The 26,569-nt window shown below is 36.2% G+C and overlaps 4 protein-coding genes across 5 annotated transcripts; all 4 read left to right on the forward strand.

Annotated features, from left to right (window-relative positions):
• The first annotated feature begins 1,838 nt into the window (after positions 1 to 1,838).
• Positions 1,839 to 6,674, forward strand: LOC7463443 (transketolase, chloroplastic). Of its 2 annotated transcripts, XR_008060271.1 has the most exons (8): positions 1,839 to 2,713; positions 3,163 to 3,253; positions 3,393 to 3,498; positions 3,586 to 3,868; positions 4,077 to 4,225; positions 4,323 to 4,476; positions 4,650 to 6,365; positions 6,442 to 6,674. XR_008060271.1 is itself a non-coding variant. In XM_002315275.4 (7 exons), exons 1-7 carry the CDS (start codon positions 2,174 to 2,176, stop codon positions 5,619 to 5,621), a joined length of 2,295 nt encoding a protein of 764 aa, XP_002315311.3. In that variant the 5' UTR covers positions 1,839 to 2,173; the 3' UTR covers positions 5,622 to 6,674. The 2 variants fall into 2 exon arrangements, 1 of the variants encoding a protein (XP_002315311.3); XM_002315275.4 differs by having other exon boundaries at positions 4,650 to 6,674.
• A 2,528-nt stretch (positions 6,675 to 9,202) lies between these two features.
• Positions 9,203 to 16,684, forward strand: LOC18102757 (lysine-specific demethylase ELF6). Its single transcript, XM_006378710.3, has 7 exons — positions 9,203 to 10,708; positions 11,557 to 11,635; positions 11,735 to 11,802; positions 11,888 to 12,038; positions 12,641 to 13,221; positions 13,480 to 13,659; positions 13,815 to 16,684. Exons 1-7 carry the CDS (start codon positions 9,568 to 9,570, stop codon positions 16,496 to 16,498), a joined length of 4,884 nt encoding a protein of 1,627 aa, XP_006378772.3. The 5' UTR covers positions 9,203 to 9,567; the 3' UTR covers positions 16,499 to 16,684.
• Positions 16,685 to 17,043: 359 nt separating this feature from the next.
• On the forward strand, positions 17,044 to 18,293 carry LOC7468425 (probable acetyltransferase NATA1-like). Its single transcript, XM_002315277.4, has one exon. The coding sequence runs from the start codon at positions 17,332 to 17,334 to the stop codon at positions 18,040 to 18,042; it is 711 nt and encodes a 236-aa protein (XP_002315313.3). The 5' UTR covers positions 17,044 to 17,331; the 3' UTR covers positions 18,043 to 18,293.
• A 5,034-nt stretch (positions 18,294 to 23,327) lies between these two features.
• LOC7463444 (lysM domain receptor-like kinase 3) lies at positions 23,328 to 24,938 on the forward strand. Its single transcript, XM_002315278.4, has one exon. It carries the CDS (start codon positions 23,452 to 23,454, stop codon positions 24,745 to 24,747), a length of 1,296 nt encoding a protein of 431 aa, XP_002315314.3. The 5' UTR covers positions 23,328 to 23,451; the 3' UTR covers positions 24,748 to 24,938.
• Positions 24,939 to 26,569: the final 1,631 nt, after the last annotated feature.

Genomic DNA, 26,569 nt, shown 5'->3' on the forward strand with positions numbered 1-26,569 from the left:
ATTTCATCGGCTAACTCAAGGTTCATCAATGACAGCTGATTCAAGAACCCTTGGAAAACATTTATATGCACTGAAGCATCTTCACCATCTCTATACTTCAAATTTACAAGGTCTCTAATTACAAAAACCTTGTTTTGTGCATTCTCCTTGGCAAATGTTTCTTCCAGCATCTTCCAAACTGTATAGCAGTCATGTTCTTGAGAAATGTGATTAATGGACTTAGAAGATACCCATTTTCTAACATTAGCGGTAGCCTTTCTATTTAGTCCATTCCATTTTGCATCATCCATATCATCAGGCTTTATTCCTTTACATTCAATCGGCAAAGCCAAATCATTGCAATATAAATGATCCTCCATCATTGTTTTCCATAGAAAATAATTTGAGGAAGTGAGCTTTATCATGCCCGAATCTTCCTTTTCCATTTTAACTGCACAAGAATTCAATCTACACAACTAAATGCTCTGATACCACTTTGTTGGGAAAACTAGGGACAACTAACCGGATCAATTCAGCGGAATACAATTCACAATTCACAAGTCCCAATCCTTTTTCCCTCTTTGTGCAGTAAAAAACAGAATCAAACAATGAACAAATATAATGCAACAATCACACAAATCAACACCAAGATTTTTACGTGGAAAACCCGATGCGGGAAAAACCACGGGACCGGAGTCCACCTAAAAACTTCCACTATCACAAATAATAGGTTCACAATTGTTCTTCCTCAGATTCAACTAAGGGCTACAACATATATATCATCAAGAATAACTTATTCTCGGATTACAACAAGATTAAAGGAGAATTATTTGAGAAAAACTCACAATACTGACAGCCCCGTTTTCTGTCAAAACGACCAGCTTCCACACCACCAATCTTCAATCCAACCGTTCAGAATGAAGAGGAACGTGTCTAGAAGCTGCTGTCCAAATCTCAGCCCGATCCAACGGTGAACGAACTGGAAATCGAAGAAAGAAGACAGACTGCTCTGCTGCCTCTTCTTCCTTTCTTTCTCTCGGTTTTCTCTTCTCTCTTTTGTTCAAATTTGCTACTACCATCTACAGTAACCGTTTCATTTAATTTAAACCAAAGAGGCAGCCAGCTGCCTCCTTAATTAATGTGGTGGTCCCCCCATCACATGGTGCGGGACCACACAACAAAACAAATTAAACAGATAGCCAACAGAATTTGAAAACATGGGTTAGAATGATCTCAATGATTCCATCCTCTCCCTACCCAATTTGTAAGGGGAGAGGGAGAGATATGGCATGGTCGGAGGTTGGAAGTTTTTCTCACATGATGCCAAAAGATCTGGTAGTTTAGGACACTATTTTCTAGTTCATTGCTCAATTATTTTGTATTATCTTTTGAACATTAGGGACATATTGATATTCTTAGAGTTTCTCTAAAAGATCTAAAGTGAAGAGAATTAAATTTTACTGATATTTTTAGCAACACACTACACCTTCAAAGCATATGGTTCATGTTTCTGTGTTGTTATGTAATGGGACTGGGTCCCCTGCTGCTCTCAATCTTGGGTGCCATGGAAATGGCTCCTTGGTTTCCTATTTGATGATAGCTTGTAGTACAATTTGTACCCTTCCATTCTCCTACTTGGTGCCCTCTTTGCTGACTGCTATGGATATTGAAAATTTGGTTCCCTGGATAATTTATATTCTAAGTACATGATGCAGGAGTTTTCAATCAATTAGCACTGTACTTGATGCAAGGGTGGCATGCAGGTATGGATCAAGAATTCTTCTCTCCAACTTTGTCTGGTCCATCCAAGATTTAACCAATGTTGACCCAGCAATCCAATAAACTGTGTAAAATGCTGGCATGTAGCATTTCTCTTTACACTATGGTAAAACTTAATCAGATGGTCAAAGAAATGGCAATTTTGTGTGGAGAAAACTAACAAGAACGTTTGTCTCTGCATGCTTGCCACTTGTACCTGATGAAACTCCATGATCTCACTTCTTTCACTCCTCACTCATTCCACATCCAAATGTCAAGTTTTTACACAATCTACATCACTAGGAGTCTAGGACTTCTCACTTCAGTCTGACACCTGGGTCCTGACTCCTTTCAACTCTCTCAGCCCAGCTTCCCCAGCCAAAATAGCCTCACTTTGCACCACAACCAGCAGGCACCACCATCTCTGTCTTTCGCCATGGCTCTCTCTTCCCTTCTCTCCAAACCTTGCATTTCTCTCCTTTCCGCCAAACCCTCTCCCGACAACAAAAACAACAAAATTTCACCAACTTCATTCACTCTTTACCGTTCTCTCAAAAGTAAACAATCTCGCGTAACCAAACCAGCCACTCTATCCAAAACCCACAAACTGTCGTGGCAGCAAGAACTCAAACAAGCATTTCAACAACCCAAAAGCCAGAACTTACAAACAAACAATGATAGCATCGATTGCAACATTGATGATATTGATGATGAGTCCTTTCAAAAATTGGTTGACAAGAGATGTGTAGACAATGTAAGAATGCTAGTAGTAGATGCTGTTCAAAGTGCACAAGCAGGTCACCCTGGAATGGCACTAGGGATGGCTGATATTGGATATTATTTATACAGACATGTTATGAGGTATAATCCAAGAGACCCCAAGTGGTTTAACAGGGATAGGTTTGTTTTGAGTGCTGGTCATGGATGTTTACTTCAGTATGTTTGCCTTCATCTTGCTGGGTTCGAATCTGTTCAGGTATTGGCTTTTTTCAGTCTTAACAACTTTTTATGTCAGTTTAAGCTTCTAATTGAAGTGTCTATTTACATTGCAGAAAATATTGTCTCTATTAAATATTCAATGGTTTTGAGATTAGCTTCTCCTGCCTGAACAGGGAAAATCTAGTTCTTGATTAAGAAATTAACAGTTATATCAGATATACTTAATATATCATTACAGGAATAATTAATGTGTGATCAACAAGAGGTTATTGTTTTAAAGTCTAGCAGCCTGCTGCAAAGACAGAGTAGCCAGTTGAGGTCTTGAGTAAAAGACCAGAAGTCCTAATTTTGATTGTTCTAGGCTATTCATGCATCTTTTGAACTTTAGTTTGCTTTACTCCCGGTAGTTCCCATCTCCAGCATAGATATATCTATGCACATTTGAGGCTTTTAAATTTACAAATTTCAATTTCATGCTTCATTCAGCTAGAAGACCTGAAGCGCTTGTGTAAACTTGGGAGTCGCACCCCAGGTCACCCGGAGAATACAGTAACAGATGGGATCGAAGTCACAACAGGTATGAATTTTTTTTTTTTAAAAAAAATAATCTGCAGCGTGTATTGATATGATGTATAAGCTATATGGGAGCAATGTGAATATGCTTAATTACTCATGGAAATTTATATTGATTTACTTTATATATGATTTTCCAATAGGCCCTCTTGGTCAAGGAGTCGCTAACGCGGTTGGTCTTGCCCTAGCGGAAGCTCACTTGGCTGCTAGATTCAATAAGCCTGATTGCGATATTGTTGACCATCGGACGTTAGTATATATTCTAGCTAGCTCATTTGCAAAAATAACATCAAGATGTGCAGGTTGCCATAGTTGTGATACTGATTCTTGATGTAGATATTGCATCATGGGGGATGGGTGTGCCATGGAGGGAATAACGCATGAAGCTGCATCTTTGGCTGCACATTGGAAGCTCCACAAGCTCACAATGATTTACGATGACAATCATAATACCATTGATGGACCGATTAGCCTGGCATTTTCTGAAGATATATCCGCTCGATTCAAGGCTCTTGGTTGGAATACAATCACAGTGGATAACACACATGATGATATGGATTCATTCAACGATGCTCTTCTCTCCGCTTTTGGTGACACTGAAAAACCAACTTTCATAAGAGTTCGTGACTTCATCAAAAGTTGCTCACTGAAAAACCAATTTCAGTTTTTGTTATTTTTCTGAGATTCCCTCTAGTAGTTCATGTCATGGGAAGCAATTGTGACATGAAAAAACTGCAAATTGACTAGGCCATAGCTACCCTGTATACAATTTAACAAATACTTCCAGTTATATGTCTAATTGAAATTGTAATCTTCTAAATACACAGGTGAAAACGTTGATAGGGAGATTGTCTAGAAAGGAAGGGACATCGAAAGCTCACCATGGAACCTTTGAAGAAGATGATGTGAAGCAAATGAGGCAGAAAGTTAAATGGGATAGTCGGGAGCCATTCCATGTCATTCCTATGGTCTATAGGTCTGGTTTACTGAATCATTTCTGGTTTAGCAACTTCATTTCTACAGCCACACCTAAGAATTCGTCAGAAGAATAATTGTGATGTAATATACTGCAGGGAAATGCAAGTTCAGACAGATCACGGAGAAAAATTGGAGAAAGAGTGGTTCTCTAAATTCGACTATTTCAAAACCAATTATCCTGAGGAGGCTGCAGAATTTGAAGTTCTTCTTAGTGGTGGTCTGCCTCCTAACTGGGAAAGCTGCTCACCGGTAATTTTCAGATTACAAGATACTCTATATACATACTTGGAAACATTAGAAGGTTTAGTTTACTTTGTTTCCAGTTCTTTTGTACCTATAAAGGAGTTTATTAAGTTCAGAAATGACAACGTAGCGTGATCTAAACCAATTTCACTAACAAGATATTGTTCTTATCCCAACAGGAGTGGTCTGTAACAGACCCAGTGGATGCTACTCGCGGGTACTCCGAAAAGTGCTTGAATCAACTTGTCAAGGTGCTTCCAGGACTGATTGGTGGGAGTGCTGATCTTGCTTCTTCTAACAAAGTCTATCTCCAGGGGTCCCAAGACTTTCAGCATAGCTCCTTCTATGGTCGCAACATTCGCTATGGAGTACGAGAGCATGCAATGGCAGGAATTTCAAATGGAATTGCATTGCATAAAAGTGGTCTAATCCCTTTTGCAGCTACTTTCCTTATATTCTCAGACTACATGAAAAACTCAATCCGCCTTTCTGCCTTGAGCCATGCAGGAGTAATATATATCATGACTCATGACTCTATTGGTCTCGGGGAAGACGGCCCAACTCACCAGCCAATCGAACAGCTTGCTGGACTTAGAGCGGTACCACGGCTTCTAGTTTTCAGACCAGCAGATGGAAATGAAACTGCTGGTGCGTACAGAGAGGCTATGACAAATAGAGATGCACCTAGTGTCATTGCATTATCAAGGCAAAAGGTGGCAGCAAACTTAGAAGGAACATCAGCAAACGAAGTTGAAAAAGGAGGATACATTATAAGTGACAATTCTGGTAAAAGCTTGCCAGATATCATATTAATCAGTACCGGTTCTGAACTATGTCTTTGTGAAGAGAGTGCTAAGATGCTAAGGAAAGAAGGGAGGAAAGTGAGGGTTGTTTCTCTTGTTTGCTGGCAACTTTTCAACAGGCAGCCAAAAGAGTACAAGGAGCATGTATTGCCATCGAGTGTTTCGAAGCGCATTAGCGTCGAGGCTGGATCCTCAATGGGTTGGAGTGAGTATGTAGGTAGAGAAGGTATAGTTATGGGCGTGGAAGAGTTTGGGGCTAGTGGAGCATATTTGGACACATTTAAGAAGTTCGGTTTCACTGAAGAGAATGTAACTAGGGTTGCAAAGTCATTGCTTTCTCAGTATTAGTACCATAGAACAGAAGGTATACAACTTCAGTTCTTCTTAGAAACACCAAGAAACATCTGATATTTCTCTTTGAATTAAATGAGGAGTTCGTGAGGAAATAAGAATGTTACATGGTAAAGTGAAAAAAATCCTGCCTTTAGATCATTTAGCTGCTATTATCAGGTTAACTGCAGTTTTCTCAAGAAGGGTGGGTACGTGATATTCCAAAATTACTTGTGGCCTTGTCCAAATGATAAGAAATGACACCAAAAAAAGTAAAAATATCTGAGAATGTCACTGTTATCCCACATTTTCAGCTCTCCAAATGGTCAAGGGACCTTAAATTCTTCAGAAAATTGTAGCCTTCAGGCTTCAAGGGTCATGCATGCCTCAGGCTTTCCCTTGTTTTACTCCAAACCACTAATAGCAACCTGTCCCAGATAACCGCAGCTCTTTGCCCTACTATAGGCAATAACATCACCTATTTATTAACCTAATAGTCCATTCAAAATTTGCTGAGTCTCAAAAGAAAATGGCCATCAAGAAAATCGTCGCCGCCTTCCTCATCTTGACATTTCTTGTCATGGTATGTGCAGTCGATGACCCATTGACAACATGTGTCAATAGCTGTCTTCCACAATGCATTGAAACTGCACCAAGTTCATTACGGCCTAAATGTGAGGCAGCCTGCCTGGAATTTTGCACAGCTCATTGAGACTCTGTTACTGTGGACTACCCGAAAGCATTTCGCAAGAATCAGAACAGGTAGATAAGTCTGCTAGTGCTGTACATTCAAACCTGTTTTTTTTTTCAGGTTTAATTGTTGTTTATGTCTTGTAAGGTTGCAAAATCTAGTTCGATGCAGCTCACTAGAGTATTTGGATTATCATCATCATTTCTTTTCCTTTCATGTTGGTGATAGAACATTTCGCGAGCCTTCATCTGGGCTATATATGCAAGGAAATCTTTTTGTGTAACCAGCTTCTTTAGCACACCATTATTAATCTCATTGCTAATTGTTGAAAAAATATTATAAAAAGACGATGTGAATTTATGTTAACCAAATTCTTCTGATTCGTTGGTGCAACGGGCCTGGAATGATTACCAGCTGCTACAGCAGGTTCTTGTAATGCGATTGATATGGTTACTTGTTGGCTTAGATCTTCAATATTTCTTTTTTCTTTTTGGTTTTCTTGATGAAAAGTTTGCGAGAAAACCCTCGGGATTTTAGGACAGTGGTAATTAGTGAAGAGGGGAGCATCAAATGCGTTGTTGATTTGACCAGCTGTGCTGTTTAATATCTATCCACATTTTTTCATCAGCCTCGAGTGGCCTTGTTGAAAAAATATTAACGGATTATAGTTATAGCTTTTCCAATTGTTTTTTTTTTGGTTTGAAAATATATTGAAGTAATAAATTTTTAAATTTTTTTAATTTTTTTTTTAATATCATCACATCAAAATAATTTTAAAATATATATAAAAAATTAAATTAAAGTAAAAAAAAAAATTTTAATTTTTTTTTATAAATATTTTTAAAACACAAAAAAAAAAAAAACGAATCTTAGCCATCTTTCATTCCTCATGTTTCCATATTTTACTCCGAGCCATAATTGTTAGACTGGTCTGAATTCTAATATGAATTATTGAATCATCGAGAATTGAACTAGATTAGTTTTGGAAAAAAAAAAAATAACTACAAACACATGATTTTTTACAAAAAAAAAAAACCTTTTAATTTTTTTTAAGAATTGATTTGACCATGTATAATCCAGATTCTAAACTAGATTATTAAATCATCCAGAGTCAAACGTTGTTAATTTTAAAATAGTGTGGTTTTTGAAAAAATAAAATAAATACATATATAAACATGGTCTTTTATAAATAAAAAACCTTTTAAATTTGTTTTTTAGAGTTAGTTGGCGAAGATCAGGCCATAAATAAATTATGAGGTCATCCAAATTACTTGATTCAAACATGATTTTAATAAATTTTAAAAGAATGGATAGAAAAAATAAATAATTAAAAACTGTATAATATTACAGTTCTTGTCATTACATCCATTCATGTAAAATTAATTAATTTTGATTCGTGCTGTGTAATATTATCCCTTGAAAACACACAAGAGTTCAATGGTTAGAAGTTATCCTTAAAATACCTTAATATTGTAAATATTATATTGTTGTAATAACAGCAAAGAGCAAGTGACAGGTTGACTTCATAAGAAGTTTAGGCCTCGGAAATTGAGAGACACGCAGCATGGACAAGCAAGCTGTTGACTATTTCTTGTTGCATAATAAATTAAGGAATAAAATCATAAAGTATTATGATTAATTGTCATTACTGTCATCTCAACCACCAAATTAATCATCAATTATTGTACATTATCAACCAATTTTAATATTTTATATTTCAATAGCCTTTTAATTTCCTTAAATTAGAAATTAAGTAAATAATTCTTGACATTGAACATGAATAAGCCAGCGTTGAGCTTTGAAGTTTCAAAGGGGGAGAAACGCATATTTCCCGTGATGATCATATATGCCCTTTTCAAAGTATTAGAAAAACATGATTTTTTTTTTTAATTTTATGGTTCAAAATTAAGTTTATTTTTTCTTTTTAAAAAACAAAGTCCACATCTTTACTTTGATATATAAATATTCAAATAATTATTAAGTTTAATTAGTTTTTTTTGGTAGATTTAGATTTGGTATCGACGTGGTAAATTAATAATTCATTAAATTTATAATATAATATATTTAAACAAGACAAACACATAGTTTCCACTAGACATGTAAATTAATAATTTCTTTGTATATTAAAATTATATATCATGTAACTCAATTAAATTAAAAGGTTTTTATAAAATATGACTCTAATATTAAATGTTTTATTTTGAAATTGATATCTTTTTAGTCTTGAAAAATATATAATGTGATTATTGTTTTAAATGTATAGTTGCTATGGACAAGCTTCAATATATAACTATATAAATTTATTTATTTTTGTTTTTCACGATATTTTTAGTAATTTTCTCGTCACTTAACAATTTTTAAGTTATCTTATTTTCTACTAGGTAGTTAAAAAATGCTCAACAATTTCAGTTTTTTATAAGAAAAACATATAGAGTAATGATAATTTTAAATTTAAGAATTAAATAATATTCATACAATTACAATATATACCATATGTATTAAGCTCAATATTTTTTAATATTATAATAAATTGGTATTTATTAATTAATGTATAAATTAATAATTTTTTAAATTTATCTATTAAATAACATATCAATTAATTAATAAATTTTCATGGTGCTATTAATTTTAAATTTTTTACGTTCTAGATCACCATATAAACATTACAATGGTATCATCTCTATACACCTTAGATGTCCCTTTCTATATTTTTATCACCGCCTACTGCTAAATTGCGCTTTTAGGTACACAACACACCCCATATTTCGCGCTAAAAAATGGGCCCTCAACTGAAATCGTACAGTGAACAGACAGGAGCTCCACCCGTGCGCATTATTTCCCTTTGACACGTTGACAAACCCACGCTTTAAAACGCTACCTTGCGCCGGATTAGAAAATGCCCCTCTTAACCTGCTCAGACCCCCCAATCTCTCCCTTCCTCTCTCCCCCCCTCTCTCTCGCTCTCTAGCCTGGTGGTTTTGATTAGGGCAAAATCAAAAGAAAGTCTCTTGCTTTTACCAGGTTCTGTTTTTGTTTGGCTTACATTTATGTTACTTTTGCTTATTTTTTCCAGTTAATGTAGCTTAATCACAATGAAACACTGAACCCATGAAACAACTTCACAAAGCTAGAATCTTTGAACTGGGGTTTTCAAAATATGGGTTTTTTAGCTTGAATGGCAGTGAAGACTTACATACTTGAGCATGATATGGTGTAGCAATGGTGATTTTGTTGTGCTTTTGTAATTGGTGTTAATGTGAATAATTTGTTGAAATGGGTAACGTGGAAATACCCGAATGGTTAAAAGGGTTGCCTTTAGCACCTGAGTTTAGGCCAACTGATACTGAATTTGCAGACCCAATTGCTTACATATCGAAAATTGAGAAGGAAGCTAGTGCTTTTGGGATTTGTAAGATCATACCTCCATTGCCTAAACCTTCGAAAAGATATGTTTTCAGTAACTTGAATAAGGCGCTGTCTAAGTGTCCGGAATTGGGTGATGATGTGGACTTGTCGAATGGTGTTTTAAGGGATGGTGGTAATGATGGGGAGAATAGGGCGGTGTTTACTACTAGGCAGCAGGAGTTAGGGCAAAGTGCGAAGAAAGCAAAAGGGGTGGATAAGGAGAATCCCCAATCGGGTGTTCATCAGCAAGTTTGGCAAAGTGGCGAGGTTTATACGTTGGAACAGTTTGAGTCTAAGTCTAAGGCTTTTGCGAGGAGTTTGTTGGGTATTATTAAGGAGGTTAATCCATTGGCTGTGGAGGCATTGTTTTGGAAGGCAGCTTCTGAGAAGCCTATCTATGTGGAATATGCAAATGATGTGCCTGGTTCAGGATTTGGGGAACCCGAAGGTCACTTTCGATATTTTCAAAGACGGAGGAGGAAGAGGGCATCGTATCAGTCTTATCGCCGGAGTAGAGAAATCCCTGTTTGCCGGGAAAATGATATGGATGGTGTAAAGAATTCCCATAATGACGATGTTACTGTTAAGAATGAGCCAAGCATGTGTTTGAAGATGACACCGAGGTCATCTATGGCATCCGCAACTCCTTCTGCAGAGGATAGTTTGAAGTCTTCTAAGCAAAAGAGTGTAGCTGCATCTAATGATATGGAAGGTACTGCAGGCTGGAAGCTTTCAAATAGCCCTTGGAATCTGCAAGTGATTGCTCGCTCACCTGGCTCACTTACTCGTTTTATGCCAGATGATATCCCAGGTGTTACTTCTCCTATGGTCTATATTGGTATGTTGTTTAGTTGGTTTGCTTGGCATGTTGAGGATCATGAGCTTCACAGCATGAATTTTCTACATATTGGTTCTCCAAAGACTTGGTATGCTGTCCCTGGAGATTATGTATTTGCTTTTGAGGAAGTTATACGCACTAAGGCTTATGGTGGCAATATTGATCGACTAGGTATGTATTGATTTCTGACATGTTATTTATTATGACTGATACAAATCCTTTGTCACAACTTCCTTGAGATTATGCATTTTCTTATGAAGAAGTCCTCTTCCTTGTGCATTTTATTCACTTGATCTCTCTTTCTGCCTGGCCATTTTATTGCCAAAATCATTGCAAATAAATGGACTTCCAGAAAAGTAGTTGCGTTGGAGATATATCTTGTCAATGATTATGTCCTGCTATTTGATGCCATTTTGCATGTTTATTTGCAACCAGAGATATTTCACTGTTAGAAACTTCTCCAATCTGTTAGTCCATCATTCTCTCAAATTTCCACCTATTGTTATCCAGGTTCAATGTAGCTTCTCCAATTGGTGTTATGCTGCCTGGTTTCCTTTTTAACGGTAGACTAATCATGACTCTTAAGTTCATGGTTGTGGACTTCTAAACAATGGAAATAAATCTAACCCACAAAGAGGTATGAGATGTAAGAACGATTAGCTGTTTATGCCAAATTGGACCTGCCAGACCTGTTAAGGCAAACTGTCTAAATGTGTACCAGAATTGATGATAAACGAGGCCTGAATCAGGTTGCAAAGAATTTTTGTGATTAACTAATTTGTATCTTGCAGCTGCATTCTTTTTTCTTCTAGTTTTACAGTTAAAACAAACCAAAAGCTGGTTCATTTGTATTTTCTCAGATTTGGCAAGTTCTAGTAACTATGGTGAAAGGCATATTTGTTAGTCTGGCAACTTGTATCAACTCTGTTACAATGAAATGGTTTGTTTGAATCTGGAATTGTTAGGCATTAACTCCTATAAGTTTTTTTGTAACTTAAAATTCTGGTTTCTTTTTCTAGCTGCCCTGAGTCTGTTGGGTGAGAAGACAACCCTTCTGTCTCCTGAAGCAATTATTTCCTCAGGCATTCCTTGTTGTAGGTGGGTCATTCCGTTGATTTTTCATGAAAACTTAGATTTAGAGGTGGTCTTGATCTTGGGATTTGGTGGTTCTACTGACTGTAATTGTTTTTTCTGCAGGTTAGTACAGAATCCTGGTGAATTTGTTGTGACTTTTCCAAGGGCCTACCATGTAGGATTCAGCCATGGTATGCTTTATTGCCTTGTTTTATCCTCTCTTCCTTGAGATCACTTTTCTTTTATTTAAATTATTTTTTGTGTGGATTTTGATAGGTTTTAACTGTGGGGAAGCTGCCAACTTTGGAACTCCACAATGGCTTAAAGTAGCTAAGGAAGCTGCAGTCCGTAGAGCTGCCATGAACTATCTTCCCATGCTTTCTCATCAGCAGCTTCTATACCTGCTGACCATGTCTTTTGTTTCCAGGTCAGTGGATTATCGACTGTAGCTTTCTTGTGTGTTGTAGTTTATGAAACTTTCTCTATGAAGAATGTTTGCTCTTTCAGTTGAAATGGAAGCTTTGACCTGATGGAGCATAGATAAAACGCTTACTAGGTTAAAATTGATAATGATCGTTTTAGTTTTTCTAATTGCTTTCATGACATGTCTTATTAGGGTGATCAATAGAAAACTTTGAGATCCACGTGGCCTGTTTTAATTAATGTGTCCCATATTGTATTTCATTTTTTTCAGTCCATTTCAACAAGTTTGTATATACGTTTTGATTTCTATTTGAAATCAATTGTTTTTTCACTAGATGTTCAGGGTATTAACTAACTTGCCTTTTTATCAATCCTTCAACATGATTTTTTGCATACACTTGAATTACTTTTGTAAGATTTAGATATATCTGGCTAAATTCCATCTAGCTTACAAGCCCCATAACCACACAAATATTTTTCTGTCATGCAGTACTTTATGTTGTTATATTTGAACAGTTTCTGTGATGACCCCTCCTTTCATATTTTTATAAAGTTATCATTTGTATGCTTTATTGATTATTGTTGTTGGATTTCTTTTGATGCCAGAGTGCCAAGATCCTTACTACCAGGCGCTCGGAGTTCTCGTCTTAGAGATCGTCAGAGAGAAGAAAGAGAGTTGTCAGTAAAGAAGGCTTTTCTAGAAGACATGTTAAAGGAAAATGATGTTTTATCTGCTTTTCTTGAGAAAAATTCCACTTGTCATGTGGTGATATGGAACCCTGATTTGCTTCCTTGTGCAAGTAAAGAGTCTCAATTACTCAGCATAACTTCTACTATCACTACTACATCAAATGAAAATGCTTCCCATGTTCATTCTGACTTAAATAGTAATAGTAATGAGAATGATCTGTTTAAGGAGATGAGCTTGTATATGGAAACTCTCAATGATTTATACATGGAAGATGATTTATCGTGTGATTTTCAAGTTGATTCGGGGACATTAGCATGTGTGGCATGTGGAATCCTTGGTTTTCCATTTATGTCCGTTGTACAACCTTCGGAGAGAGCATTTATAGAACTTACACCTGGGGATTATCTTTTGGCTCAAGAAGAGCCAGGAGTTACAAGAAGCGATAATGTTCAGCCCTCTTCAAACCCTGATATCTCTGTTAAAGGCTCCATTCCAGGTATTGAGTTTTTGTACTTTTATCTTACTTGATACTTGTGTATTCTTTTCTGCCACTTCCCATCTCTCTTTATTTTTCCTTTTCACACTTTCATTTTCGTGCATTTGATAATGACTTCTCACTTGATTTGGAATAGAGTTCTAGTAATAACTTCTATGTAAAACATAAAATCTTATCAGAGCAAACATACTCTTATGTACAGCCGAGCCTCTCTGGGTGCTAAAGTTAATCGGTTTGTCCATTTTTCTGGCTCTGCAGATGATCATGCTCCTGTGAGTGATCTTTCTGTGTCCCTGAAGGATCTTCCAGCGCCAACAGGGTGGAACACTTCTCGTAAGTTTTTGAGACCTCGTATTTTCTGCCTGGAGCATGGTGTCCAAATTGAGGAGCTGTTACAGTCTAAAGGTGGAGCAAACATGCTTATAATTTGCCATTCAGGTGAGATGGGCTTACATTTTTTCTGTAGAGTCACTTGGTAAAATGAGATTTAACAGTACGCACTTGCATGATGTGCTGTCCTATTCATTCTCTTTGGTATTTGCTATCTGTTTGTCAATTTGGTCAATGATTATTTTGCAAATTTTATATTGTAGACTATCAAAAGATAAAAGCTCATGCTTTTGCCATCGCGGAGGAAATTGAGAATCCTTTCAATTATAACGAGGTTCCTTTGGAAGCTGCATCCCAAGAAAATCTGAACTTGATAAATCTTGCAATCGATGATGAAGATCATCATGAATGTGGAGAAGATTGGACATCGAAACTGGGTATCAACTTACGGTATTGTGTAAAGATCAGAAAGAACTCTCCATCTAAGAAAGTTCAACATGCATTAGCATTGGGAGGATTATTCTCTGACAGAAGTCTCAGTTCAGATTTCTTAAACATCAAATGGCAATCTAGAAGATCTCGGTCAAGAATCAAGTTCAATCAGCCTGTCAATTGTAAACCATGCAAGATTATGGAAACAAACAAAGATGAATTGTTGGGGAATAAGTCAGATGGTCTCACTGACAAAAAAGAAAAAAAACTTATTCATTACACAAGAAGGAAGTACAAGGTAAAAATAGATTATTCCACAAATGGGCTTCGAAGATGCTCTAGAAGGTGCTTGGCAGAAGAAGTTTCAGGAGCTAGTGGTGATGATCCTGATAAGCATGCTGAACAAACTACTGTGATTTACCCTTGCAACATTGGGATTACCGGAAGTGGTTCTGCAGCATTTGGTTTTTCTCCCATTGAAGATTCTGAAATGCTGCATGAGGTCCAGGTGCTGGAAGCAGCTAGTGGTTTGACCTTGAATTCTGCTCCTTCACAAATTGCAGGTTCAATTCTCACTGCTACCATGGCTGTCGAAAGTGTTGCGGGGCAGATTGAGGATCAATTGCTGGAGGAATCAAACACCGAGAGGAACATTTGTAATGTAAAAGCCAGTGGTAGTTGTGAGATAGAGCATGAGATAAATGCCTCAGGAGGAACCAGTGAAAGACAGGATTTTTGCACCGCAAAATGCTGCAGTCCATTTGACACTGCAGCTAATGAAAGATTTGAAATGCAGATAGAGGATCAAATTATGGGAAATGTCAACATTATGAGTGAGACTTGTGATTTGGTTTCAGAAGGACAACAAAGGATCCTGTATGATGATGATGATGCTTCAATGCATGAGGTTTCTGATCTTGCTAACTCAGCAAGTTTACATGTTTCTCACCTCCCTGTCGCACAAATGGCGAATGTAGTTGTGGAGAATTCATCCATTAACAATGAGGTTTCTCCTCCTGTGACTTTGGATAATGAAGTGCAGAGAGAGATCGAGACTAAAAGCAGAACCAATGGTGACCAATGCTCTTCAAGTGATGACACACTGATGAATCAACCTCCTACCACACCGGATGAAAGATGTGATCATGAGCAAGAGACCTGTGCAGCAGAAAATAAGATGCAGCAAGAAACTGAAATCACAAATGGGAGTAATGAGGAACTGGTTCTAAGTGATGTTATTAGTGGGCCTAATATTGTTCCTATGGATGAAAGTTCTGAATTTCATAGAGAGCCGCATGCTGCAGTCAACTTGTGCAATGGTGTGGCTTTTGAAAGTGGGGAGCAGCTGGTTTTTCTGACTACAAATGATTCTAACAAGGAACTTACTTCATGTTCTGGTACACAAATGGAAATAAATCCATCTACTGCGTCACCAGAATTCTCTAAACTAAATAGGCAGGACTCTGCTGAAAATGACTTGTGCAGTGGTTCTACTTTAGGCACTGTTGTACCACTAGAAATTCCAACTACAGACATAAGCACTGTGGAGGAATTTGCCCCTAATTCTGCAACCAAAAACCAAGTACTTGCTGAAGCTTCAAGAGAGATCTGTGTTATTCAAGACTTGTATTCTTGTATGGATTTAGAACCTGAAGTAGAGCAGGAAATTCAGTCCAATGATGGGGTGATTGGAGACAGTGTAGCACAGAAAATGCACGAGAGTTCAAGTTCTATTAACGAAGACAGACCTGTGTCTACTTGTGTTATTCTGGTAAATCAGCCTACTCCTTCCTCAGTTAAAAAATGTTGTGACATTGAATACAAATCTTGTGGTGGAGAAAGTGTGGTAAAATGCAATGAAGTTTGTTCATCTCAGGAGATTGAGAGCATTGAGTCCACTGTGGTAGACTTTAGATCAAATGCTGGAAAGGGCAGAAAAAGAAAGGGTGAAGTGGAGCAGCCAACAGAAAACAAGCTCAATAGCAATGGCTTCATCAGGAGTCCATGCGAAGGATTGAGACCAAGGGCAGGGAAAGATGCAACATGTAAGAGTGAGGTTGATGTTGGAAAATCAGCTGAGGAGAATCCAGTAACAAAGAGGTCAAGGAAACCTTCTGATGCTTCAGTTCCTCGCCCAAAAAGGAAAGAAATCACAAAGAGATCTCACAAGTGTAATCTAGAAGGTTGCCGCATGAGTTTTGAGACAAAGACAGAGTTACAGTTGCACAAGCGCAACCGATGCACATATGATGGATGTGGTAAGAAGTTTCGTTCCCACAAATATGCAATAGTTCATCAACGTGTTCATGAAGATGATAGACCGCTCAAGTGTCCATGGAAGGGTTGCTCCATGTCGTTCAAGTGGGCATGGGCCAGGATTGAGCATATTCGGGTGCACACTGGTGAGAAGCCATACCTGTGCAAGGTTGAAGGCTGTGGCCTTTCTTTCAGGTTTGTATCAGACTTCAGTCGGCACAGGAGGAAAACAGGACACTATTCAAACACACCTGCATGAAGATTTATTTTGTAATCAGGCTGGATCTGTATCATATGGAAATGAGAAATTGAATTTTGAGGCCAAATAGGCTTGCAAAGTCAATTGTAAAAACTTGAATATTGTAGGTTAGGGTTAGACTGATCCTTTTGTAGGGGGACATTCACAATTATTTGAATGCAGTGGTAGTTGAAAACCCTTTTTCCAGTTTCGATTCGTCTGGATCTTTCGATATCTATACCTTTTGAATAGGACTGGTGGTTGCAATGGCAGGAATAATTGCTTTAGAGGAATATCTTTTAGAGGTGTTACACTACATAACATCTTGAGGCCTCTCTGGTGGGTCAAGGTAGGTTTCCTTGAAGCTGGGTTATCATGAAACTACATTATTTATTGTCATGAAAGATATCAAGCTCCTATTCTCCTTTGAAATTTCCTGATACTCTGTTCATGAATGGATTTGTTTACTTGTTCTGTCTTTGTGTACCTTCTGTTCATTTCGTCAATATCGACTTTGGAATTGGCCAAGTACACACCAGATGCAATTAGGTTTTCAACTCATTTACAGGATCATCCTGTCCACTACCCAAATGCTAGTGTTTTTTTAACCGATTTTCTGGATCATATGCAATTTACACATGATCATCCATTTTCCCATGAGCATAGCAACTTTACAGGAAAAATCCCACAAAAATTATATTGACAAACCTATCCTTCCAAAACACACTAAAAAGTAAGAACCTCAAATATAAGACCCCCACGTACCCACTCCACTCCCCATCCTTCCCATTGCTTCCATCACTCACAAAATCTCCCCGCTTCTCTAGAAACTCCCAATTTCCATTTCCACCAAAATGGCAGCAGCAGCACCGCCGCCACCACCAACCCCTGCGCCTTCCGCCCCTACAGGCCTCCCAGACTCTGACTCAACACCAGTAGGCCACCCTCTCTTCTCCCGGATCCGCTTAGCAACACCACTGGACGTACCTAACATCCAAAAACTCATCCACCAAATGGCCATCTTTGAAAAGCTAACCCACCTTTTCACTGCCACAGAATCCGACCTAGCCTCTACCCTATTCAAGTCTCCACCTTTCCACTCTTTCACCATCTTCCTTCTTGAAGTCTCCTCACGCCCTTTTGAAAAAGACTCGAACTTGCACTCTCAAAACTTCACTCCCATTGAAAGAATCATCAATCTTGATCATTCTTTAAGTGACCCAGAAGCTGAAACATTCAGAAATGGGATCAATGGAGATGCTGTGGTTGCTGGGTTTGTTTTGTTTTTTCCAAACTACTCAACTTTTTTGGGGAAACCAGGGTTTTATGTGGAGGATTTGTTCGTGAGAGAGTGCTATAGGAGAAAGGGACTCGGGAAGATGTTGCTTTCTGCTGTGGCTTCACAGGCTGTGAAAATGGGGTATGGTAGGGTGGAATGGGTGGTTCTTGACTGGAATGTTAATGCCATCAAGTTTTATGAGGAAATGGGTGCTAATGTTTTGCCTGAATGGAGGATTTGCAGGATTACTGGCCCTGCTCTTGAGGCTTATCGTGATGCTATTTGAAGTGAGTTTCCTTGTGTTTTCTCGAGGAGTTAGGGCATGTTGGGTGTTCTGTTGTGTGATTATGCGTCAAGAGATCATATCATGACTCTATGCTTTTCATGTTTCTATTTACTGCAAGTAATCTCTAGTCTGTTGATCCAAAAAAAGAAAAAAGAAGGAATTTCAGTCTTACTCTTGTTAACTTTATATGCAAACCTTAATGTTTATTGAACTCGACACTGGATAAAAATTGTGACTTTGTTGATCTCCAATTTCCTTTTGTTTTGTCAAATGTCGTTTGTCTTCTGATATGTTTGATGATTGTTCGGTTACTGATCTTTATCCATATTGGAATCCAGAGAAGGAAATCGTGATAGGGTTTGTAAGAACTTTGAGTTTTGTATGTTTGTTTCTTTTCAACGTTGAAACAGTGCAAGATGAATCTAACATTGACTTTAAAGATGAAGCTTGAGTTGAATTTTGATCCGACCTGGTGACACCCTTTCCTAGCAACATTTTGATGGTTGAGGTTCTTGCAATTTGTTTGAGATCTATGGTGGCTGTGAATTTCCTTGTGCAGTTAAAAATTAGTAAAAGAGTAGGTAACCAGATTTTATATCATAACTTCTTGAAAAAACGTCACTGTTCATATGACGTTAAACGGCTGTTTTTTTTTTTCTTTTTCAATCAAACTCTTCCATGGCCTAATTAAAAGAAAATAGGCAAATTCAGAGATAGGAGATGTAAAACAAATTTTATTTTTATCAAAAAATTTATATTCTTAGTCCAATGATGAGGCATGGAGAGGAAAGAGAGACTTGAATATCCAAGTGTTTGAGCTTTGTTTTTATGAAGCCTGTCTTGTTTTTTTTTCCAATTAATATGTGTCTAATATTAAAAGCAAAATCATGAATATTTAATTAACATAAAATTTATGTTTTTTAAAATATTTTAAATATAATTTTAGTATATTTATTAATATTTTTTCTTTAATTATATACAAAATATTATGAAATGTTTTATTTCAATTGTTTTTACTTTTTAGGACCATAATGCATTTTTGTTTAAGAAATAGTGTTTATGATTTAGAAACCATTTGGGAACTCGGTGCAAATCGTGTTTTTAAAAAATTTTAATTTTTTAAAATTAAAATTTAATATGTTTTGGATCGTTTTGATGTGCTGATGTTAAAAATAATTTTTTAAAAATTAAAAAATATCATTGGCATGCATTTTTACACGAAAAGTTATTTGAAAAGCAAACGCAACCACACTATCAAGTTAGTTCTTACTAAATATATTGATATTAGGTAAACTTCTTTTTATTTTATGTGTATTTTTTTTTTATTTTATGTGTATTTTTTTATTATTAAACAAAAAATAATTTTAAAAAATACAAGGTTAGATTTTTTAAATTTAACCCGAGTTTAATAATAAAATTAAAAGTTTTTCATAATTTTAATATTTTTTTATTTATATATAATTTTTTTTAATCTGACGCGCTGTAATCTCCAGGGATGTCCCTGGAACCATCTCCATCTTTGATTTCTTCAGACGATTAAAGTGGATTTAATCTGAGGACACGGCATGACTAGGAATTTGTGAGAAACCGAAAGGTGTCAATTGTTTTGTTTTTTTGCTTTCCCCCACAGTCTCTGACTTCTGTTGTCTGTTGGATGTTGGCATGTGGCATGTGGCGAGTGGCTCATAGTTACGTAGCACAAAAGGGTCATGACTCATCCTGTTTGTGTTTATCATCGAGTTTTAGCCTTTTTATTTTTTTTTGTTTTAAATTTATTTTTTTAATATATATATATTTTTATCGTTTTAACATGCAAAATCCACTTTAAAGAGTATATGGCACCACGTTTTCAAAAACTTTTCTCAAGAGATGTTAGGATATGCCGCGTGGCTTGCTTTGTGTCACTTTCTTGAGATCCGAGCTCTAAGTAATCTAAACAGCAAAAGGACTCTTTCATTAATGCTGGGCTCGAAGCCCAGGGTTACAACAATGGACGGACACGTGAGCTCCATCCATTACTATAGATTTTTTAGACAGGAAATTTTCAGGAACAATATTTTTTCACAGGCCCAAATGTAATTCATCATCACCCCCGAAAGGACCGAAGAATTGCTGTCACGTGGCATTTGATTTGGAGATGATTTTGGTTTTTTTTCTTTTAAATAGGATCCTAACAAAAAAAAATATATTTTTAGCTTTTAAAAGTGTGATTTATGCTTTAAAAATATTTTATTTTTTAAAAAAAACCACTACACCTCCAAGCCAAACATATACTAAGATTTGTGTCTTTTGAACACATATTAAGGATGATATTTTTTTATTTTTTTATTAACGTGGATGCTCGGGTCAGCTTTTGCGTACCTCAACTAATTACACAAGCCCTGAAGTTAACGATCATGTAAGCCTCCAGTGACCTTGAGAGGACTCGAATTCGTGACCATTAGGAAGCAAACCCAAGGCCTGACCAGTTGAACTACCCCTCAAAGTTATTAAGGATGATATCTTGTTTTCCTTAGTTGTGTAAGAAAATGTTTAATTTTGAAATCGCAATACCTTGATTTTGGTTTAGCCAAGATTATTTTCAAAATCTATTTAGAGCTTGTTTGGTATTATGAAAACGATTATTTTCTACTTAAAAATACTTTAAGATAATATTTTTAAATTTTTAAAATTCATTCTTCATTTCATTAATGAAACGATATGAAAATACCAAACAATATTAATCTGAAACAAAAAAAAATAAAAAAATATATTTTTTTCAAAAACTTTTTTGAAATACAAAAACAAACAAGCTATTAATCTGAACTAATTCTTAATCTACTAATTCCTTTTTAGACTAGGAGTACGAAGATGAAAGCTCTTTCAACAAGTATATTTTTAAAAGATCAAATTTATATTCTTATTATTTGTGGAATATATAGAAAGCGCTTTTAACACCACGAAAAATCACTTGTTAGCATTGCAATAGCTTTGTTAAGGTATGGCCTTAGTGCACACATTTAGAATATAAATACTCTATTATTATTTATTTCATTAAATATCTCAATTTGACCTACAAAGCTTATTGGAGAGCATCAGCAGTCATCTTCTCACAAAACAAAATAATAGCGTTCACAATATTCCACTCCATCACTGACCACACTAATTCCTTAAACCCCATTTTAACCGCCTGTTCTGCCACTGCTGATAACAACAATATCCTCCAAATTCTTTCCCTCTATATAGCACTCCCTGACCAGCAAATGCTCCGCATGAAACCCAGCTGGTTCAAACATAGAGTGGCTTGGCACAAACCATGCCACCACAACATTAATTAATGCCATTTTCATCATTAGCATTACGATCTTGAATGTTTCTGCTTCGGGGTCTGTAGCTAGATGATCAGCAAGGAGAGCACGTTCAATATTGGGAACAAAAGCTGGAGAGTGGATGCTTGTGAAGGGCTTAATTAGGGGAGACCTCGTGGAGGAAGATGCTGAAGGAATTGAATTCTACCTTACATATTAATATAAATTATATTTTAATAGTTTGAGTTATTAGGTTTATTTAATATTAGAGTTTTATTTATTAAGTGGTCATAAGTTTGAATATCTCATTATTCTAATTTTATTTCATAAAAATCAAGTACATAACTGAATATATAAATTTAAAGGTTTTTACTTAAAAAAATATATTAAAAAACAATATAAATTATATATTAAAACTTGTACTAATAATTTAAATGAATCAATAGGTATAGGCATGAAAAGATGAGTGTAATTATAAAAGACAACCATTTGATACTTGAGTTTTTCGTGTAGCTAGGTGAACTCAGGTGTTGTGCGAACGGTTGTGATCAAGTGGGGTGGTGGTGGCTGGGGGTGTTGCTATGGCTGATTTAGTTTTGGGTTTTGGGAAAGGTGTTTTATACGTAGTGGAACAGGTCCTTTTAACTTTTCCTTATTTCTTTGGTTCCCTTCTGATAAAAAATAAAATGTGTTCGTCATTTTTAATGCTATCTGCAGCATGCATGCATGCCTTCCTTGCGATTTCAATTTATCAACTTATAAAGTCATTTCCATGCTTTTGCACGTCTTTCAAAGGTGGTATCTATGCTATGAAAACGATACTCCCCCTTTTCTTCCACTTCTCAAAAAACCACATTAACTAAACATTAAAGAAACAGCGCCCTGTCACAAGGATTCTCCATGTGTGTGTGTGTGTGTGTATATGTATATATATATATATATAGAAGGTTTCTTCTACTTCTATGACTTCCAAGACTGATCATATATAAATCTGGTCAAGATTGAAGCAATTGTAGCCATCACTCTTGAAAGTTTGTGTTCTTGGCATTCCAGCCTGGAATTTACGGGCGATGACCTAGCTCGTACGTAGTGCTTGAAGACGAGCTTTATATTAAGCCATGTCGAAGTTGAATGCAGGTAATATAGATGTCTCTGTCCACTGCATCTCCTTGATTTAAAGCTACTCCCCGCATTCAAATCCTTGAACGAACAACTATGGACGCCATCTGCCCATTAATTATATGATGATGAAAAATTAAATATATGTATATATATATTCCAGCTAGAATACATCACGTGTGTACTGTTTCTTTCCGTTGCATATTTAAATTTGCTTCAAATCAACTTCTTCTCGACTGCATGTGTCCATTTATTAGTAATCTTAATTTTAGAATTTTCGATACATTGCTAATTAACTTGTATAAAAAAGGATCTGTTGCTCGTCACCATGAAAATAGTTAACGAGAGGTCATTCTTCTGAAAGTATAAGGTAATATATATAGCTATTTGAGTTAGATTATGCATCAAATGCATGCTTCAATGGGGGTAGCATACCTTATTTTCGTACAAAAGATGTTCGAAGATCATTTGACATGGTCTTGAAGGTGAATTTAATCAGTATAATAATTTAGAAAATTCTGCTATTTCATTTATCTTAAATCAAGGATAAAGTAAATGATTATTAGATAAGCAAACATGATGCATTAACTTATAGATAATCTAAGGGATTAATTATAGTAATATAAATTTCAACTTAGAATTATTGAAGTCATACGTACCCATATTATACTCCACACTATTCAACAGCATCAAAATTCATTCCTGGATCACACCCAAATTACACTCCAAATTAATAAATAATATTTTAAAAAATAACCGATACTCACAAACATCCCTAGAGCCTAACACTATATATGCTATTTTCGTATGCTATTTTCCTATTCTTCCTACCCGACCCATACCACGGGCCAATTTTCTCTGTTTCTCAATCTATCTTCCAAGTTATAAGTTGACAGCTTAGACAAGGACCTAACTGGAAACCTCCAAAAACAACCATCGACCCTGGATTTCTTCAAATTTGAAAACTTTATCTTGCTGCCCCACAATCAAAAACCAAGACTTTATGGTTCTATACTTCTATCAGCCTGTTATAGTTATTTTATGTCCTTCCCATTCTTTCCTCATGTGCAAATCAAAAAAGAGCACCAGCATCATCGATTCTACAACCCCAAAATCCATGGCTTCCAAATCCTTAAAATCATCGACTTCATCTTTTGTAAACACATCATCATCTCACAACTACCCATCAACAAATTACACTCCAAACTACTCAACAACATCAAAGTCCTGGTCTTTTTCAAACAAAACTTCTCTTTCTAGCCTTAGAGATTCATTACCAGAAAACCCTCACATTTATGACTTCTCTGAAATATGCAAAGCTACAAATAACTTCTTACAGAAACCCTTTTCTTCTTCCTCTTCATCAACCTCTTGGAGATGTTCAATTCGTGGAAAAGAAGTGATTCTTTTTCAACGGAAATCTCGCCATCAGATTGGATTACCTGAGCTTCAAGAGAGGTTGCTGACCATTTGCAGGAGTCATCACAGTAGTTTGGTCAAGCTTCTTGGTGCATCCACTTCAGGGAATTATATTTATCTCGTTTATGAATATGTTCATGGTGCAAATTTAGCTACTTGTCTTAGAAATCCACAGAATCCCAGTTACACAGTTTTGTCATCTTGGTTATCACGTATGAAGGTCGCTACTGATTTAGCTCATGGTCTTGATTATATTCATCATTGTTTAGGTCTGAATTCAGAATATGTGCACAATCATGTAAAAAGTTATAGTATTTTAGTTACTGAAGATTCTTTAAATGCCAAGATTTGTCATTTTGGGACTGCTGAATTGTGTGGAGAGATAGTGGGGAATGAAAGGTCTTCGGCCAAAAGTTTTGGAAGGTTGGATAGTAGGGTAATGAAAATCGAGGGAACAAGAGGGTATATGGCGCCTGAGTCTCAATCAATTGGAGGTAAGACACAGAAAGGTGATGTTTATGCATTTGGGGTGGTGATTTTAGAGTTGGTATCTGGGGAGGAGGCATTGAGGTATGTGTTTGACGAGGGGGGTGGAGGGTATAAGAGAATCAGTGTAATTGAGAGGGCAAGGGAGGTGGTGGCTGTTGGTGGGGGTGAGTTGAGAAAGTGGGTTGATAAGAGGGTGAAGGATTCGTATCCAGTTGAAGTCGCAGAGAAGATAGTGTTGTTGGGATTGGAGTGTGTGGATGATGATCCTGAGAACAGGCCCGATATGGGGCAGGTTGAGGTTAGAGTCTCTAAATTGTATTTGGAGTCAAAGAATTGGGCTGAAAAGATTGGTTTGCCTACTGATTTCTCAGTCTCAATGGCACCTCGATGACGATGATTAATGAGAAATAATGGATCAATTGGTGATTAAAGTTTGTTGCCGAATGTGCTCGTGTATTTAGGATTTGATTTTCAGTTTTTCTTTGAAGTCTAGGTTTTATACAGTATTCTTTCCGGAGAAACTGATGAGATTTGTTGATTTTTGTATCCTTGTTGATGATATAAACAAGCGACATTTCTGCATTGATATGCTTTGTTGGTTCTTTTTCTGTCATTACAAGATCTGTGGTGAATGCTTCCTTCACTGAGGGGATCGAGCAGGCTAAAAATGCCATCTCGAGTCCAAGAAACATGTTAGTTTGTTGGCTGTCAGTAGATATTCTTGCAACCAACTTCAATGCTACTGGAAAATCAACTTTGTTTTCAGCTTAAGCCTTAGACCATGTTTGTTACATTAGTGGATTCTGGTAATTTTAAGGAGTAAAACGATTGCTTTGAGTCTAGAGGTGGGTAATATTTGCCTATTTTTGCACAATAACCTTGGAATGAAAAAGGTCAAAGCAGCAGTGATTAGGAGGAACATAGAGGATCAATATTGGTTGAGCTTTTCTTGGCTACACAGTTTGGCTTTGGCTCGGTTTCATGAAGATACAATTCATTTGAACTGAGCAGAGCGACATCATGGTATTCATGTAGTGATGTATAGAACAACTAAAAGCTCCCTCCATGAAGACCAAAAACTGCAGCCTTCACAAGGTATTCTGTTTCATTTCGAGTAGATGGTAGCTGCCAGAGATCATGTTTTACACATTCGTATTGTTTGTCATCTAGACATTTGTAAATTCAATCTATTCCTATCACTGTAACTGATCTGTATCACCTTTGCATCAGTGACCAATTCAGAAAAGATAACCATTTTGATCACTGTTCATGGTGGAAATCAATGAAAATAATTGATCATGGCTGCGTTTTGACTATTTTATGTAGCAAGAATCGGGGAAAATCTTTTATTTTTGTTTTTTAAATTGCCTTACATGAATCACAACCAATGATGATCTTGACACATCAATAAATTAGTCTTGCCGTTCCTGGTTGGTAGATGAACGTCTAGTTCGCTCCGAAACTAACACAGGTCATTGGAAATCAATAGAGATAAAGGGTCAATTAAAGGTAGCATTCATCTGGCCATTAATTCAAATTGGATAAAAGGGTCTAAAATCACCATCATTGAAAGTAAATGTATTGATTTAATCCAACTTGAAGCATTGCCATGTATATATAAAGTAGAGGAGCCATGCATGCTTCTATCATATGAACTACACAAATTCTTATGCTTAATGATTTAACATCTCATTTTCTAATTAATTGGCTAGATAATTTCCACATGTAATGAAATAATTGTAAGAAGGATCTCCAGTTGAAAATAGAGGATTTTTTTTTTACCCAGTTTGAATTACAGGATTTGACTTGACTATAATATATGCAAAATTGAAGATCCACACATGATTTTTGTTCTTGTTCTTTCTTCCTTTAAAAATTTGAAGAACATGACATGGACATTGGACAATTAGAAACCTCAAAAAAACACGGTCAACTCTTTAACCCCAAGATTCAATACTTCCAAATTCTTAAAATCATCACCAACAAATTCATCATCGATTTCAAGCTTGTTTATTTTGTATTTAAAAAATATTTTGATTAAATTAAATTTTTTATAATTTAAATTATTTTTTTAGTATTTTTCAATCGTTTTAACATGTTGTTGTTAAAAAACTAATTTTAAAAATAAAAAATACTTAAAAAAATAACCATTATCTTCATCTTCATCTTTCGTCAAACCATCTTTATCATCGTCATCTAACAGCTACCCATCA

Source organism: Populus trichocarpa, chromosome 10 (assembly GCF_000002775.5).
Source record: "Populus trichocarpa isolate Nisqually-1 chromosome 10, P.trichocarpa_v4.1, whole genome shotgun sequence".
In the NCBI taxonomy this organism is placed as follows: Eukaryota; Viridiplantae; Streptophyta; class Magnoliopsida; order Malpighiales; family Salicaceae; genus Populus; species Populus trichocarpa.

Coding starts and splice junctions, on each gene's coding strand:
- LOC7468425 (XM_002315277.4), top strand. CDS start 17,332: ATGGCAGCAGCAGCACCGCCGCCACCACCAACCCCTGCGCCTTCCGCC.
- LOC7463443 (XM_002315275.4), top strand. CDS start 2,174: ATGGCTCTCTCTTCCCTTCTCTCCAAACCTTGCATTTCTCTCCTTTCC. Junction 3,254..3,392: donor TGGGATCGAAGTCACAACAG/GTATGAATTTTT, acceptor ATTTTCCAATAG/GCCCTCTTGGTCAAGGAGTC. Junction 4,226..4,322: donor GTCATTCCTATGGTCTATAG/GTCTGGTTTACT, acceptor AATATACTGCAG/GGAAATGCAAGTTCAGACAG.
- LOC18102757 (XM_006378710.3), top strand. CDS start 9,568: ATGGGTAACGTGGAAATACCCGAATGGTTAAAAGGGTTGCCTTTAGCA. Junction 11,803..11,887: donor CCATGTAGGATTCAGCCATG/GTATGCTTTATT, acceptor GGATTTTGATAG/GTTTTAACTGTGGGGAAGCT. Junction 13,222..13,479: donor TGTTAAAGGCTCCATTCCAG/GTATTGAGTTTT, acceptor CTGGCTCTGCAG/ATGATCATGCTCCTGTGAGT.
- LOC7463444 (XM_002315278.4), top strand. CDS start 23,452: ATGGTTCTATACTTCTATCAGCCTGTTATAGTTATTTTATGTCCTTCC.